Below are 14,466 nucleotides of genomic sequence, written 5' to 3' on the forward strand. Positions count from 1 at the left end.
TACATGGCTGTAATGTAGGCTAGGCTAAGGGCACATATTAAGATAGATTTTGTAGTCTACAACCTTAAAGCCTAGCTTGCCTTGGACCTAATGAATGCATTATCCTCTATCCATTACAAGTGAACTCACTCCCCCGAACTCACTCAATAACACTCAATTCCCTCTTCTATGCACACCACACTTATATGCTCAAATATGATTACATGTCAACTACAAGCTTGTTTATCTACACTTAGCCATATATATATCTAAATTTTCTTCTTCTGTTTTTTTTTTCAATTTGTTTTTCATTTTCTATTGTTTTTTTTTCATATATATATATATTGAATAATAAGAAAACAAGGCAGCTTAAAAGCAATAAATTGAAAATAAAACATTGAAGATAATACAACATAAACACACTTAACAAATTTGAGCATATAAGTGCATTAATTAACAAATATGAACACCCCTAAATAATTAAGATACCCTTTCTTCACTTCCCCCAAACATAACTCAAATAATATCCAAGACAAACTAGGCTTAAGGTTTTGTGAGAAATAAAAATGGGATATTCAAAAGTGGGCTTGGCTATCAAGTCGAGGTTATATGAACAAATAGGCCAATAAGCTCAAAGTTGGGTCACTATGGATGGTAATTTCAAGGTAGGCACAAAAAGCTCAAACTGTCCAAGAAAATTGCCTAAATCCTCTGTAATCACTAAGCCTCCTAGGATTTCACCTCAAGGGAATTATCAAGCCAATTCTAAAAACTTAAACCTTCATGAATACTTAGTTTAATCTAGGGTGAGAGATTTCATTGTCAAACTATGCACACTTAATTGGGGCACATTCTCAGTATGGTTGAATTGGCACCAAACACTTTAAGTACTAAAGGCTCGCTCATACACAAGAATTAACAAATGATGCAATTTTATTTTTTGACATTTTATCATCGAGCCATTTCACACTTAAACACAACCATTACAAGAATTGATTCCATTATAACTAGACTCAAGACTCAAGACTTCAAAGAAAACACTCCTAAAAATACCTAAAACTTAAGAAACATAAAGGAAATTAAAACAACACAAAACAATTATAAACAACACCCCCAAACTTAAGGGAGAGCACTGTCCTCAGTGCACACAAAAAAAAAAAATAGATAACACAAAATAGAACACAACAGGGAATGAAAATTATGCTAGAAAATAAATAAACTCCCTCTACTCGCCATCCTCCTCCTCGTCCAAAGAGGTATGCACATCGGAAGGTTCAGGTGCACGCCACTGCTCCATGATGGCCTCAGGAAAATTTGGGAAAAGCTTGGTGGGTTGGAATGAGTGACGCATTACATTGTCACGCTGGCACACATATCCCCAATAGGCATGGTGCTGGACCTCCATATGATGCATCATACTAAGCATACTCTGCTAAGTAGCATACAACGACAATGGGGTTTGGAGGCACATCAGAGTCATGGTCAAATGATGGCAGTGGGGCAGAGGTCGAGGCCTGCTCTCTCTGAATGGAAACTACTTTGGTAACCTTTTGAATTGTAAGCGCTTTAATGTAATCGGGAGAGTGAGGCCTTTCATCATTCGGAGCTAGGGGAACACACGCATTGCGCAGCAAGTCGGTGATCAATGGGGGAAAAATAATGGTCCCTTGTTCTTGATAACACCTAAGGCGGCGATCTCTTCTAAAATGAGCTCCGACACATTAATTGATAGGCCAGTCAAAATGCTGAAAAGCAGGACGATATGATATTTGCTGACCGAGGTGTCATGAGAGGTGGGAAACATGTTGGTTTGTTAAAATGATTCCATATACGAGCATGAGTCGTTAAGGAAGTGCGGGGGATAGTATGAGCTCCAAATTTCTTTGAAATAATCCATTGTGTGCCCGCCAAAGTCACTTCTGTCAACATATTGGCAAGTTCCGCCTCACTTTGGTTTGGGACAACGTCTCCATACTCAGCCGCATCGATATTAGGCAACCCAAAAACAACATTGATGTCCTGAGGTGCATAACTAACTGGCTTGCCCCAGACCGTGACTTGTCTTAATTTCTATGACACAAAATTAGCATAGAATTCTTTGACCCAAGGAACGATAGCCTCACAAGGTGCTGTACAAAAAACAAGCCACCCTCAATTGTTAATCTTAGTGGTCACATAATGTAATGCCCTGGATAGCCAAGACTGTTACACTGTGTACTTATAACGGTGCAAGACTCGCTAATCAAGTCATTATCTAAAAAATGTGTCACTAAACATGTAAGAGCTAGGGTTAAAAAAGTTTTGGTCTCAAAAGACTCATTTCATATATTTAAACTATAGTAAACATGGGATCCCATAAGAAAACAAAGTTAGAATAAGTTTACAGACTCCCAAAAGTACATGAGTATTCACTAGCCATACTAAGGCAAAACAGACAGTCTTCAGGTTTCACGTCCTTGTCTAGACCTCAACCGTGGTGGCCGAGCACCTGGCTATGTACATTCCGCTCGCTGAGCTCTCCAGTCAAGGCTGGTCTAATTTGCCCTTGCCTTTACCTGCACCACGTAGCACTCGTGAGCCAAGGCCCAGCAAGAAAACATCTTATACAACTCAATCAATGATAACATACATTTAACTCATTATGCATGTATTCCCATTAGATAATTCACAATAGAAATTCAGCACATACATTTAGATTCAAGATACAATCAATCACATAATACACTCATAACACATAATATTCAGGACCGATGACTTAGGCTGCACCCTCTGTTTAACCCACTGACTTTGGCCCGCTTAAACCGAGCTCAGTGCATAATAAGCTGTCCTCGGCTACCAGTGGACAAGCCGCGCCCTGTGCGCTAGTGAAACCCTTGGCGCCCTTAGGCCGTTGGTTCACTAAATGGCTTGCATGGCATAATACCATCTTTTCAAGCATTTACAATAGGGAGCCCTTAGTCCCGTCACATATATTCAACTAGGTGCAGTTTTCTTACCTTTAGTCTGTACAGTTATTGACTACGAGCCACGCCCCTCAAGCACAATCCGTTCCCGAGCCTAAGCCTTTATCACCTAGTCACAACCAAAGTATAAGGTTCCATTAATACTCGAATGTAGGTTTCTGGTTATAAAACTAACTCCCGGGAATCCGAATTCCAACAAGCACGGAGGTGAAACCAATCCCGAGCACACTAGACCACTTTCCCGAGCCTAAAACCCTAAAAAACTCATGTGTGCAACCAAGGGCTGCGGCCCTAGCCTCAAAACATAACCCAGCCCATGCTGAACAACACACGCGCCATGGCCCTTGCTTTGGGCGCCGCGACGCCCTCCCATGGCCGGGCCTCCTTGGCCCTTTTTCATCCTAGGGCCGCAGCGCTCTAGAACAGAGCCGCGGCCCTTCCCTTCGTGCCCAGAAAACCCACCATTTTAAAGCCCAAAACCTCAATCAAAACCACCCCTAAGCTTCCTACTTCAACACCCAACATATCCCCAACTCATGCTACACAATTTCAATAGAAATTCAGCTCACTAAACCATAGAAGATTCACCTCCAACCCTTGAGACTCTAAGAACACAAACACCCTGTTATAATCAGTCAAAACTCAAACTCAGATCATCAATTCATAAAGCAAGGCTTACCTTCTTGATTGAACTCTTCCCTTAGCCAAAACCCAGCTGATTCCAAGGATTTCCCCAGCTCAATTCCACCCTAATCATCAATTGAGTAATACCCTCAATAATCCAGCTGAAGCTTAAGGTTGAATTTCAGGAAAACAAATGGATTAAACCCTTACCTTGATCTTGATTCAGTCCTGGTTAATTCACTGAGCTAAGCCTCAAGATTACTCTTGAATCCCTCTAAACTTCCAGAAATTCTCCAGCTCAAATCCCCAATTCCCTTGAGTGCTTCTAGTTAGATTCCTTTGTTTTTTCTTTAGAGTTAGAATGAGAGTAACCAGCTGAGTAGAATTTAGGTCAGTTTATTTTTCCCTAAAGGCTTCCTAACCTTTGTCCTACTTGTTAAGCTAATCCCAAAGCTCGGGGTGCCGGAACCGTCCCCGAGGCCAAAACGATAAAATCCCCCAATATTCCCGCCTAGACATCCTAACCTCAAATATATATATATATATATCCATATATTTATTTTCATGATCCGACAGTCCAAATCGCTACCCGATACCTAAAATACCCCTGACTTATCCAAAGTCATATCTTAAATCCCGTTGTGACTTTTCCCGCTATCTGACCCTAGGATCGTCTCGAGTTGCGCTCTATGAACCTGGCCACATAATTATGTGGTTCTCACATATATCACATAGATATTCATATTATCTAATAATATCATTAATTATTATATAATCAACATTAATCACATATTCACACATTTAAGTCAACAATACTCACTCTAACCCCAATTATGCCCTCCCGGCACACTAATCAAGGCTCTTAAGCCTTATTAGCGATTTTGGGTCGTTACACATAATCTGGATTTCCAACAGTGGGGAATGCTCTGTCAAACCAAATATCGCGCTCGAAAAGTTTCCTGAAATTTTCGGCAGCCCTCAGGGATATAAACTTTTCAACAACATGTTGTTCATTTGCCACTAACTTTTTCTTTCTATTTGCCACTTGCTTGCTTCTAGTCATAATGCGCAATAACAAAAATTCTAGCAGCCACAGTGAGTTGTAATGCCTAAAGTGAGGAAACAAGAGTAGTATGGTACCTTGGAGGAGCAGGATACCCTTATGGATGCAATGTTGTTTTGGTAAAAAATTTCTAGAAATCCCAACGAAGAACAACCCAATGAGCTGCCAAATCTTGAGCGGGAATGGACAAGAGAGATCCAAGAGAGGGTAAGAGAGGCAAATGGGCTTAGCGTAGGGAGGCTTGGGTCTCTGTGCTTGGCTAGTGCCACAAGTTGGGTTAGGGAGATAAGCGATTTGGGTTTTGGGTGGCTGGAGGGAGTTGGGTTGGAGGTATTCGTGGAGATGCGATGGAGAAGGAAATGGTCAGAGGCAGTGGGTAATGATGGGTCGTGGTTTTTGTGGTGAGGGTGGGAGGGGGGGGGGTGCTCAGAGGGCTCAAAGAGGGAAGAGGTGGGATTTTGGGTTTTGGTGGCTGGAGGGAGCTACAGGTTGGTGGGGTGTTAGGCTAGGTAGGCACGAAAGGGTTCAGGTGGGCGAAGCGAGGTGGCTTTGGTGGGTATGGGCATCAGGCTGGTGGATGGAGCAGTTGGCTGTGTCAGACTCACGGGGAGGAGGCAGGGTAGTTGGTGTAGATGAATGGGTCATGAGGTGCAGCGGGAGGAAGAGGTGAGTGGTGGTCGATGTGAGACCTGGGTTCGTGGGTCGTGGTGGTGAGATGGGTGTGTGGGTTCGTAGGGATGTGGTCAGAGGTGGGTGAGGCTATGGGTTTGGGAGGCGGAGATGGGTAGTTTGGGTTGTAGGTGGTGGGCGACAGATAAGAAATGGTGAGGCAGAGCTTTGGGCCGGAGATGCGTCGGGGCTTTGGTTGGGAGGTGGAGAGAGGTAAGATGGTGGGTGATTACAGAGAGAAGGGGAAGGGGAAGATGATGTTGTAACATCACGCGAACTTTGTTGTAACATCATGTGAACTTTGTTGCAGCAAAACGAAGTCAGAGAGCAAGCCCAAATTTTATGTTGTAACATCATAGAACTTTGTTGCAGCAAAACTAAGTCAGAGAGCAAGCCCAAATTTGATGTTGTAACATCATAGAACTTTGCTGCAGCAAAACTAAGTCTGAGAACAAACCAAAAATTTATTTAACATCACCCAAACTTTGCAACCCATTTTTTATTCCATTTTTTCTGCAACCATAAACACATAAAACAATCAAAAATCAAAGTATCAATGAAATTTATTATATATATATATTTTTTCTTCATTCATTTTTTTTACATAATATACATTTATATAAAGCTTGGGTTGCTTTACAATTAAATCTCCAAGCTCCATAGCAACCCAAGTTTTCACATATTCTTCATGGATCCTCCAAAGAGATTGAGCACTTGTTTCACTCAACCTCACCTCCCCAATAATGCATGATCCTTTGGCCATTAACCTTGAATTCTCTTCGGGAGCCTTCTTCACACAATTTAACCGCTCCATAAGGATACACCTTAACCACCAAGAATGGGCTAGACCATCTTGATTTGAGCTTGCCTGGGAATAGTTTCAAACGTGAGTTAAAGAGCAAAACTCACTGGCCTTCTTCAAACACCCTTGGCTGAATATGCTTTTCGTGCTACCTTTTTGTTTTCTCCTTGTAAAGTTTGGCATTTTCATAAGAGAATAAGTGCATCTCTTCTAACTCATTTAATTGCAACATTCTCATTTCTCAAGCAAGTTGCAAATCCATGTTGAGTGTTTGAATAGCCCAATAAGCACGGTGCTCAAGTTCCACCGGTAAATGACAAGCTTTACCAAACACCAAACGATATGGTGACATCCCCAATGGTGTCTTGAAAGCTGTTCTATAGGCCCACAATGCGTCATCTAACCTCTTGGACCAATCTTTGTGGTTGAAATTCACCACTTTCTCAAGGACACCTTTTATCTCTCTATTGGACAACTCAGCTTGCCCATTAGTTTGGGGATGGTAAGAAGTAGCTACTTTGTGCCTCACATAATATTTAGCCAATAAGCTAGCCAACACTTTGTTCACAAAATGGGATCCCTCATCACTGATAATTTCCATTGGAGTGCCAAACGAATGAAAACATTCTTCTGTAAGAACCTCTTGACAACTTTAGCATCATTAGCGGGAGATGCAATTACTTCCACCAATTTTGAAATGTACTCTTCAACTATCAAGATGTACAAGTTTCCATAGAGATGGAGGGAAAGGGCCCATAAAATATATACCCCACACATCGAACAATTCAACTTCAAGAACATTAGTTAAGGGCATCTCATTCCTTCTACAAATATTACCAACCCTTTGGCATCAATCACATCTCAACACAAAAGCATGAGCATCTTTGAATAAGGAAGGCCAAAAGAAACCACATTAAAGTACCTTAGATGTGGTGCGTGTTCCCCCAAAATGACCTCCACAAGGTGAAGATTGACAATGATATAGGATATCCTCCATCTCTTGCTAAAAAATACATCCCCTAATCATTTGGTTGGCACATTGTTTAAACAAGAATGGCTCCTCCCAAAAATAGTGCTTCACATCGTGCAAGAACTTCTTTTTTTGTTGGCTTGTTAGATCTGGAGACAACAATTCACTAACCAAGTAATTAGCGAAATCCGCAAACCAAGGAACAACTTGAGAGTGATTTACTTCAAATAATTGCTCATCTTAGAATGTCTCCTTGATGGGAACTAACGAACTTAATTCTTTATCACCTTCCATTCTTGATCTGCTACTTGGTTCTCCACTCCTTTTCTATCTTTGATTTCCACATCAAACTCTTGAAGCAATAGTACCCATCTAATTTATCAAGGCTTAGCATCCTTCTTTTCAATCAAGTACTTGATTGTGGAATGATCCGTATAGACTATCACCTTGGTGCCCACCAAATAAGATCAAAATTTGTCAAAAGCAAAGACAATGGCCAAAAGTTCTTTCTCTGTCACTGTGTAATTGAGCTGAGCAGCTGTTAGTGTACGAATAGCATAGTAAATGGAGTGAAAAACCTTGTTTATTCGCTGCCCCATCACTGCTCCAACAATAACGTCACTTGTATCACACATCAATTCCAAAGGTAAGTACCAATCTGGAACCACAATAATTGGTGCTAAAACCAACCTACTTTTCAAATCCTCAAAGTCTCTCAAACATGCTTCATCAAATTGGAAAGGTGTATCCTTCTCCAATAAGTTGCATAGAGGCTTAGAGATCTTGGAGAAATCCTTTATGAACCGTCTATAGAACCATGCATGGCCAAGAAAGCTTCTGATATTCTTCACTGAGGTGGGAGGTGGAAGTTTTTCAATAACCACAATCTTGGCTTTATCAGCTTCAATTCCATGCTTTGATACTTTGTGGCCAAGCACAATACCTTCCTTAACCATAAAGTGACATTTTCCCATTTAAGGACAAGATTTGTTTCTTCACATCTTTTCAACACCTAAGCCAAATTACTCAAACAGTCATCGTAAGAATTACCAAAAATAGAGAAATCATCCATGAATACCTCTAAGAATTTCTCCACCATATCAGTGAAAATAGCCATCATGCACCTCTAAAATGTGGAGGGAGCATTGCATAAACCAAACGGCATCCTCTGGAATGCAAAGGTACCATACGGGCAAGTAAAAGTGTTCTTTTGTTGATCTTCTAGAGCTATTGCAATCTGATTATACCCAGAGTAGATGTAATACCCTGGATAACCAAGACTATTACACTGTGTGTTTGAAATAGTGCAGGGCTTGCTAATCAAGCCATTTCAATGAAATGTGATCCCAAAGTCATAAACAAGTTAGGTTTAAAAGGTTTTGGTCATAAACGGATAATTTTCATTTAAATAAATATTTAATACGTGGGATCCCAAAAACAGGGTTTAAAGGACAAATTTACAAAATTTCAAGAGTTATATACAATTAAGGTCATTCTAATGGCAAAATACACATTTTTGGTTTCTGTCCCTGTACAATCCCTCGATCTTGGCGGACGAGCAGGCGACAATGTACACCTCGCCCCTAGAGCTCTCCAACTCATGGTTGAGCCATCTTACCCTTGCCATTACCTGCACCACGTAGCAAGAAAACCATAACATCATAGCATAAACAATAACGACATTAAAATAATTCACAAGACATAAATCAGATATTCAGCAGGCCATAATATACACATAATCAGTGATGACAATCAATGAATCATCAATTTATCATCTAGGCATTCAACAAGCCATAAACATCAGATTAACAATAATAAACATATCATATTCATCATACAATACTCAGGGTACCCTTTATTTAACCCAATGACTCCGTCTCGCTTAGGCTGAGCTCAATGATTATTTAATTGACCTCAGCTCTCAGTGGCCGAGCTGCGTCTTGTGCACAAATATCAATCCTGACACTCTTAGGCCGTTTATTTCATGCTCACATGGCATATCATAATCATACAATATCTATATTCAAATATAGGGAACTCTTAGTCCCATCACAACCACACAAAAGGGTGCAGTTTTCTTACCATTAATTTTCGAGCAGAGAATGTGATATGGTTCCGAGCATGATCCATAGCTCCGAGCCTTGGTGATAAGCCTAGTCACAATCCATAAATGGTACTTCAATGAGTTTAAGTTCCAAAGAACAATCGCGGGACCAAACTCACGCTCTCAGGACCTCTAACTCCACCAAACGAAGTGGTGAAACCATCCCCCAAGCCCCTGAGCAAAAACCCTAAAAAAATACCCAAAAACCAAGTTCTGAAAAATGAGTAGCGCTACAACACTACCTGATAGGCGCTACAGATCTAGAGTTAGAGACTCTAGCCACCCAAAATTACAGCCTAGCACTGTAGCGCTCCCAACCTAGCGCTATAGCGCTAGTACCAGAAATGCAAATTTCTGGGTTTCTCTCTTCGAACCTCCCCAATAATCAGCCAAATACAAAATTGAGCCCATAAATCACTATAGCTCACCCAAAACAACATAGTAACATCAAAACTTAGCTAAGAACCTCACCAAACACAGAAATCAAAATTGAGCTTTGAAGCTCAAGAACCCTAACTAAAAACTAGAAAACTTCTCAGAATTGAACCTACTATAAGCTTCAAAATACTTAGCTCTATTCCAAATAACTAAACCAAATTCATCTACTAATTATACCCAGAAATCCAGCAACATTCATTGTTGAAAACCACAATCCTTACCTCAATTTGGAGCTCAATTTTCCAGCTGAATCCTCACACTAACTCAGCTCAAATCTCTAACTTTTCTTCTGATTTTCAGCTCCAATTCCAACTTAATTCCCCTTCAATTACTTCAAAGATCATAGCTCCAAAGACTAGCCTAGGCTTCTTATGATTCTTAGCTTCAAATTCCACAAGGGAGAAAGAGGAAGATATGAGAATGAGAATGAGAGAGAGAGAGAGTTTTCTTTTCCTTTCTTTCCTTGATTAATTCTACAATGTTCTATTTTGTTCTCAGAGAATGCCGAATATATCCTTAGACTTAGGAAATGACTATTTTTCCCTCCCAAATAAAACTAATCCTTTACTCAATCTATGGGTATAATAGTCTTTTGTTCCCAATTCTTGCTAATCCCTCGAGTGTTCCTAATATTTACCACTTAAACTTTGTCAACCAATTAATCACCAATTATGTACCAAATGTCTAATAATCCTCGATATATTTTCTAAATTTCCAAGAAATACCCCCAGGCTCCCCTGAGCCGGGTATAAATCCCCGCCGTGACTGTTTCGCCAAACCGCTCACTAGGATCGTCTCGATCATATACTGCTAATATATCCACATAATAATGTGCTCTCATCAATTTATCACATATAATTACATTTATGCCCTCAATGGGCCAAAATTACAAATATGCCCTTATAAGCTAAACAAGGCCCACATGCATAATTAATACTCATAAACATGCATTTAATCATATTCATATAATCGTATATTCACGCATGCCACAAAATCATGCATCTAATCATTTATTCACATATATACCAATTATGCCCTCCTGACATACTAATCAAGGCCCTTAAGCCTTATTAGCAATTTTGGGTCGTTACAGTAGCCTTAATCATATCCATATAATCATATATTCACGCATGCCACAAAATCAAGCATTTAATCATTTATTCACATATATATACCATTTATGCCCTCCCGACACACTAATCAAGGCCCTTAAGCCTTATTAGCAATTTTTGGTCGTTACAGTAGCCATCTAGAAAGCAATAATAATCTCTTCCTACAAGTCTATCTAACATCTGATAAATGAAGGGAAGAGGAAAATGATCCTTTCGAGTAGCTTTCTTCAATTTCCTGTAATCTATGCATATTCTCCACCTTGTCACATTTATAGTAGGAATCAATTCATCGTCTTCATTCTTCACCACCGTCATTCCACCTTTCTTGGGTACACACTGAACAAGACTAACCCATGAGCTATCAGAGATGGGCTAAACAATGCCAACATCTAACCACTTGATGATTTCTTTCTTTACTACTTCCTTCATAATAGGACTTAGTCTTCTTTTCCCATCAATAGAACCTTTTTCACCATCTTCAATCAAGATCTTATGCATACACAAAGAAGTACTAATACCTCTATTATCTGTAATAGTCCACCCAATGGCCTTCTTGAATTTCCTCAACACCTTAAGCAACATTTCTTTTTGTTCATGAGTTAACACCGCTGAAATAATGATAGGTAAAGGGGATGATGGACCAAAGTGGGTATATTGCAAATGTGATGGCAAGAATTTCAACTCCAACTTAGGTGGCTCTTCAATTGATGGCTTGGGAGCCTTAAACTCCCTAGATGACAACTCCGATGAATAAAATTGTGCTCTTGTTCTTAGCCCTTGAGAATTTGCATCCAACCAAGCTAGATACTCCTCCTCATCTTTGTCATTGTGAGAATCAAACAACAATAACCTTTCTAATGGATCACCAACCCTCCCTGTCTCAAACTTCTTTAATGCCAAAGTATCTACCACTGAAACAACAAAGCACTCCTCAACCTCATAAGGAAACTTCATACCTTTAAGGACATTAAAAGCCACATTTTCATCTTGGACCCTCATAGTAAGCTCACCCTTCTTCACATCTATCAAAATTCTACCTGTTGCAAGAAATGGCCTCCCCGAGATAATAGGTACCTCTCTATCCGCCTCATAATCTGGCACAATAAAATCAGCAAGGAATATGAATTTGTCTACCCTCACCAAAATATCTTCAATCTTCCCATATGGATGAGTAAGATATCTATCTGCAAGTTGAAGAGTAACTGTAGTAGGCCTAACTTCTCCAATCCCCAATTGCTTGAAAACAGACATTGGCATCAAATTAACGCTTGCACCTAAATCACATAAAGGCATCCCATAATAAATGTTTCCAGTGGTACATGGAATAGTGAAACTCCAAGGATCCTATAACTTTTGAGGCAACTTGTCTTGCAAAAAGGCACTACACTCCTTGGTTAGAGCCACAATTTCAAACTCACCCAACCTTGTTTTCCTTGTAAGAACATCTTTCACGAGCTTCACATAATTAGGCATTTGCTCAAGTGCCTCCACAAGTGGTATGTTGATGTGCAACTGCTTAAATATGTCTAGGAACTTCTTAAATTGAGAATCCAACTTTTGCTTCTGAAAACATTGAGGAAATGGAGGTGGTTGCTTTGAAATTGAACTTTCTGGGTGATAATGCTACGACACCCCTACAGCATTCCGGGCAAAGACAAATTTTTGTGCACTAGGAAGTTCAACATCATTTTGGATTTCCTCATTTATTTGGATTGAAGAGGGCCCACACTCATGCCCAGAATTTGTCTTATCCTTCTCCAACTCTTTCCCACTCCTCAAAGTGAAGGCTTTACAATGTTCATTGCCCATATTCCTTGGATTTTCAGTATCACTTGGCAGTGTACCATGGGGTCTATTTCTAAGCTCATTAACCAGTTGCCTAACTTGGTTCTAAGTTCCTCAATGAAGCTGCTTGGCTTTGAATCATGGCTTCATTCTTCACTATATATTCCTTCAACATGTTCTTAAGAGAGCTAGATTGCATTGCTTGAGGTTGTGGCCTTTGTTGTGATGCTTGTGGGGGGTAACCCGGTGGAAAATTTGGTATTGGAGGCATAGAAGGATTGCTAGGGCCAGCTCCTTGATTACTCCATGAAAAATTGGGATGTTGCCACCAAGATGGGTTGTAGGAATTAGAATAAGGACCATTCATATTTTGGTTCCCCATGTAACACACAACTGCTGAATTGGAAGGATAGTTGTCAAAAGTATGACCCTCACCACAATACACACAAGAAATGTTCTCCATTTACTCCATTTGTTTCCCCATAGGCTACCCCATTGATTGATTCATCCCCATATTCATTGTCTTGAGCATATTAGAAATAAAGGACACTTGGGCTGCCAAAGAAGTGATTGCATCTACATCATGAATACCATCCACCTTTCTACCTGTAGATGATCTAGAAGTGAGCCACTAATAGTTGTTGTTGGATATTATCTCAAGGATTTCATATGCCTCATTATAGGACTTAGCAGGAAGAGCCTTGTTCGCTGAAGCATCAACCACCATTTTAGTAATAACATTGAGACCGTTATAGAAGGTCTCCATCTGGATGCAATGTGGAATGCCATGGTGAGGGCATTTGCGCAACAACTCCTTAAACCTCTCCCATGCCTCATATAAAGATTCTTCATCAAATTGTTGAAATGAAGTAATCTCATTGTGGAGCTTGGCATTTTTAGTGGGAGGAAAATACTTCATAAAAAACCGCTCAGCCAACTCTTGCCAAGTAGTCAAAGAATCAGATGGCAAAGAGTTCAACCAAGCTCTAGATCTTTCTCTCAAGGAGTATGGGAACAACTTTAGTCTCATGACATCCTCTGTCACTCTGGGCAGCTTGAAAGAGTCACTCACTTGAATGAACAATCGAAGATGAAGGTGAGGATCCTCTGTCGGCATCCCACTAAACTGGCCCATAGTTTGAAGCATATGGAACATGACTGGCTTCAATTCAAATTGTGCGGCTTGAATTTCTGGTCTAACGATGCCCAGATTGAGCTCATTGAAGATGGGGAGAGCATATTGCCTGATAGCACGATCTCTGTCATCAGCCACAATAACTGCATTTTTCCCATTATTGGCAGCTACTCCCCTTTGAGCTACTCCTTCTTGAGTAACTCCTGCTATATTTGCCTCCCTTTGAGCGACTCATGCTAGATTTGCCGCCCTTTGAGCGACTCCTACTAGATTTGTCACCCTTTGAGCGGCTCCCTATTGAGCCCCTTGCTCAGCATCCATCACTACAACTTCCCTTTTTGATTTTTCTATCTTTCGCCTTCTTTTAAATGTACGCTTGATTTCTGGTTTAATGGGAAGTAGTTCAGGGTCTTGATTCTCGTTCATACACTATGTAAACCTGAATTTTTCATGGGAATCACCCAAGTTAGCAGAAAAGAAAATTTAAACCAAATTGAAAAATAATTAACTTTACAATAATTGCCTTTAAGCAATCCCCAACAACGGTGCTAAAAACTTGTTGCGAGTTTTCCTAAGTGTGTGCAAGTGTACACAGTCGTCAAAAAAGTAATACAATGAAAGTAATTTTTATCGTCTCCTCAAGGATTGTCAAACAAATATTGTAAAAAAATCAACACCGAACAATTTGGGGTACAAATAATTTTTTGATGATTTAATAAATTTAACTTAAAAGACTAAATAAGAGAATTAATATTATGATAAAAGTTAGGCATATCAAATCCCCCTAATTTGTAGTTTTGCCCCTAATGTTGCAACAAAGTT

At 40.0% G+C, this 14,466-nt stretch overlaps 1 protein-coding gene and 1 non-coding gene across 2 annotated transcripts; one reads left to right on the top strand and one right to left on the bottom strand.

The window, feature by feature from the left end:
• Positions 1 to 6,341: 6,341 nt before the first annotated feature.
• LOC133832555 (uncharacterized) lies at positions 6,342 to 6,701 on the bottom strand. The gene has a single exon (XM_062262880.1). The coding sequence runs from the start codon at positions 6,699 to 6,701 to the stop codon at positions 6,342 to 6,344; it is 360 nt and encodes a 119-aa protein (XP_062118864.1).
• A 6,590-nt stretch (positions 6,702 to 13,291) lies between these two features.
• LOC133833350 (small nucleolar RNA R71) lies at positions 13,292 to 13,398 on the top strand. Its single transcript, XR_009892731.1, has one exon. It is a non-coding gene; the product is annotated as a small nucleolar RNA R71 (small nucleolar RNA).
• Positions 13,399 to 14,466: the final 1,068 nt, after the last annotated feature.

The sequence above is a fragment of the Humulus lupulus genome, chromosome 4 (assembly GCF_963169125.1).
Source record: "Humulus lupulus chromosome 4, drHumLupu1.1, whole genome shotgun sequence".
In the NCBI taxonomy this organism is placed as follows: Eukaryota; Viridiplantae; Streptophyta; class Magnoliopsida; order Rosales; family Cannabaceae; genus Humulus; species Humulus lupulus.

Coding starts and splice junctions, on each gene's coding strand:
- LOC133832555 (XM_062262880.1), bottom strand. CDS start 6,701: ATGGAAATTATCAGTGATGAGGGATCCCATTTTGTGAACAAAGTGTTG.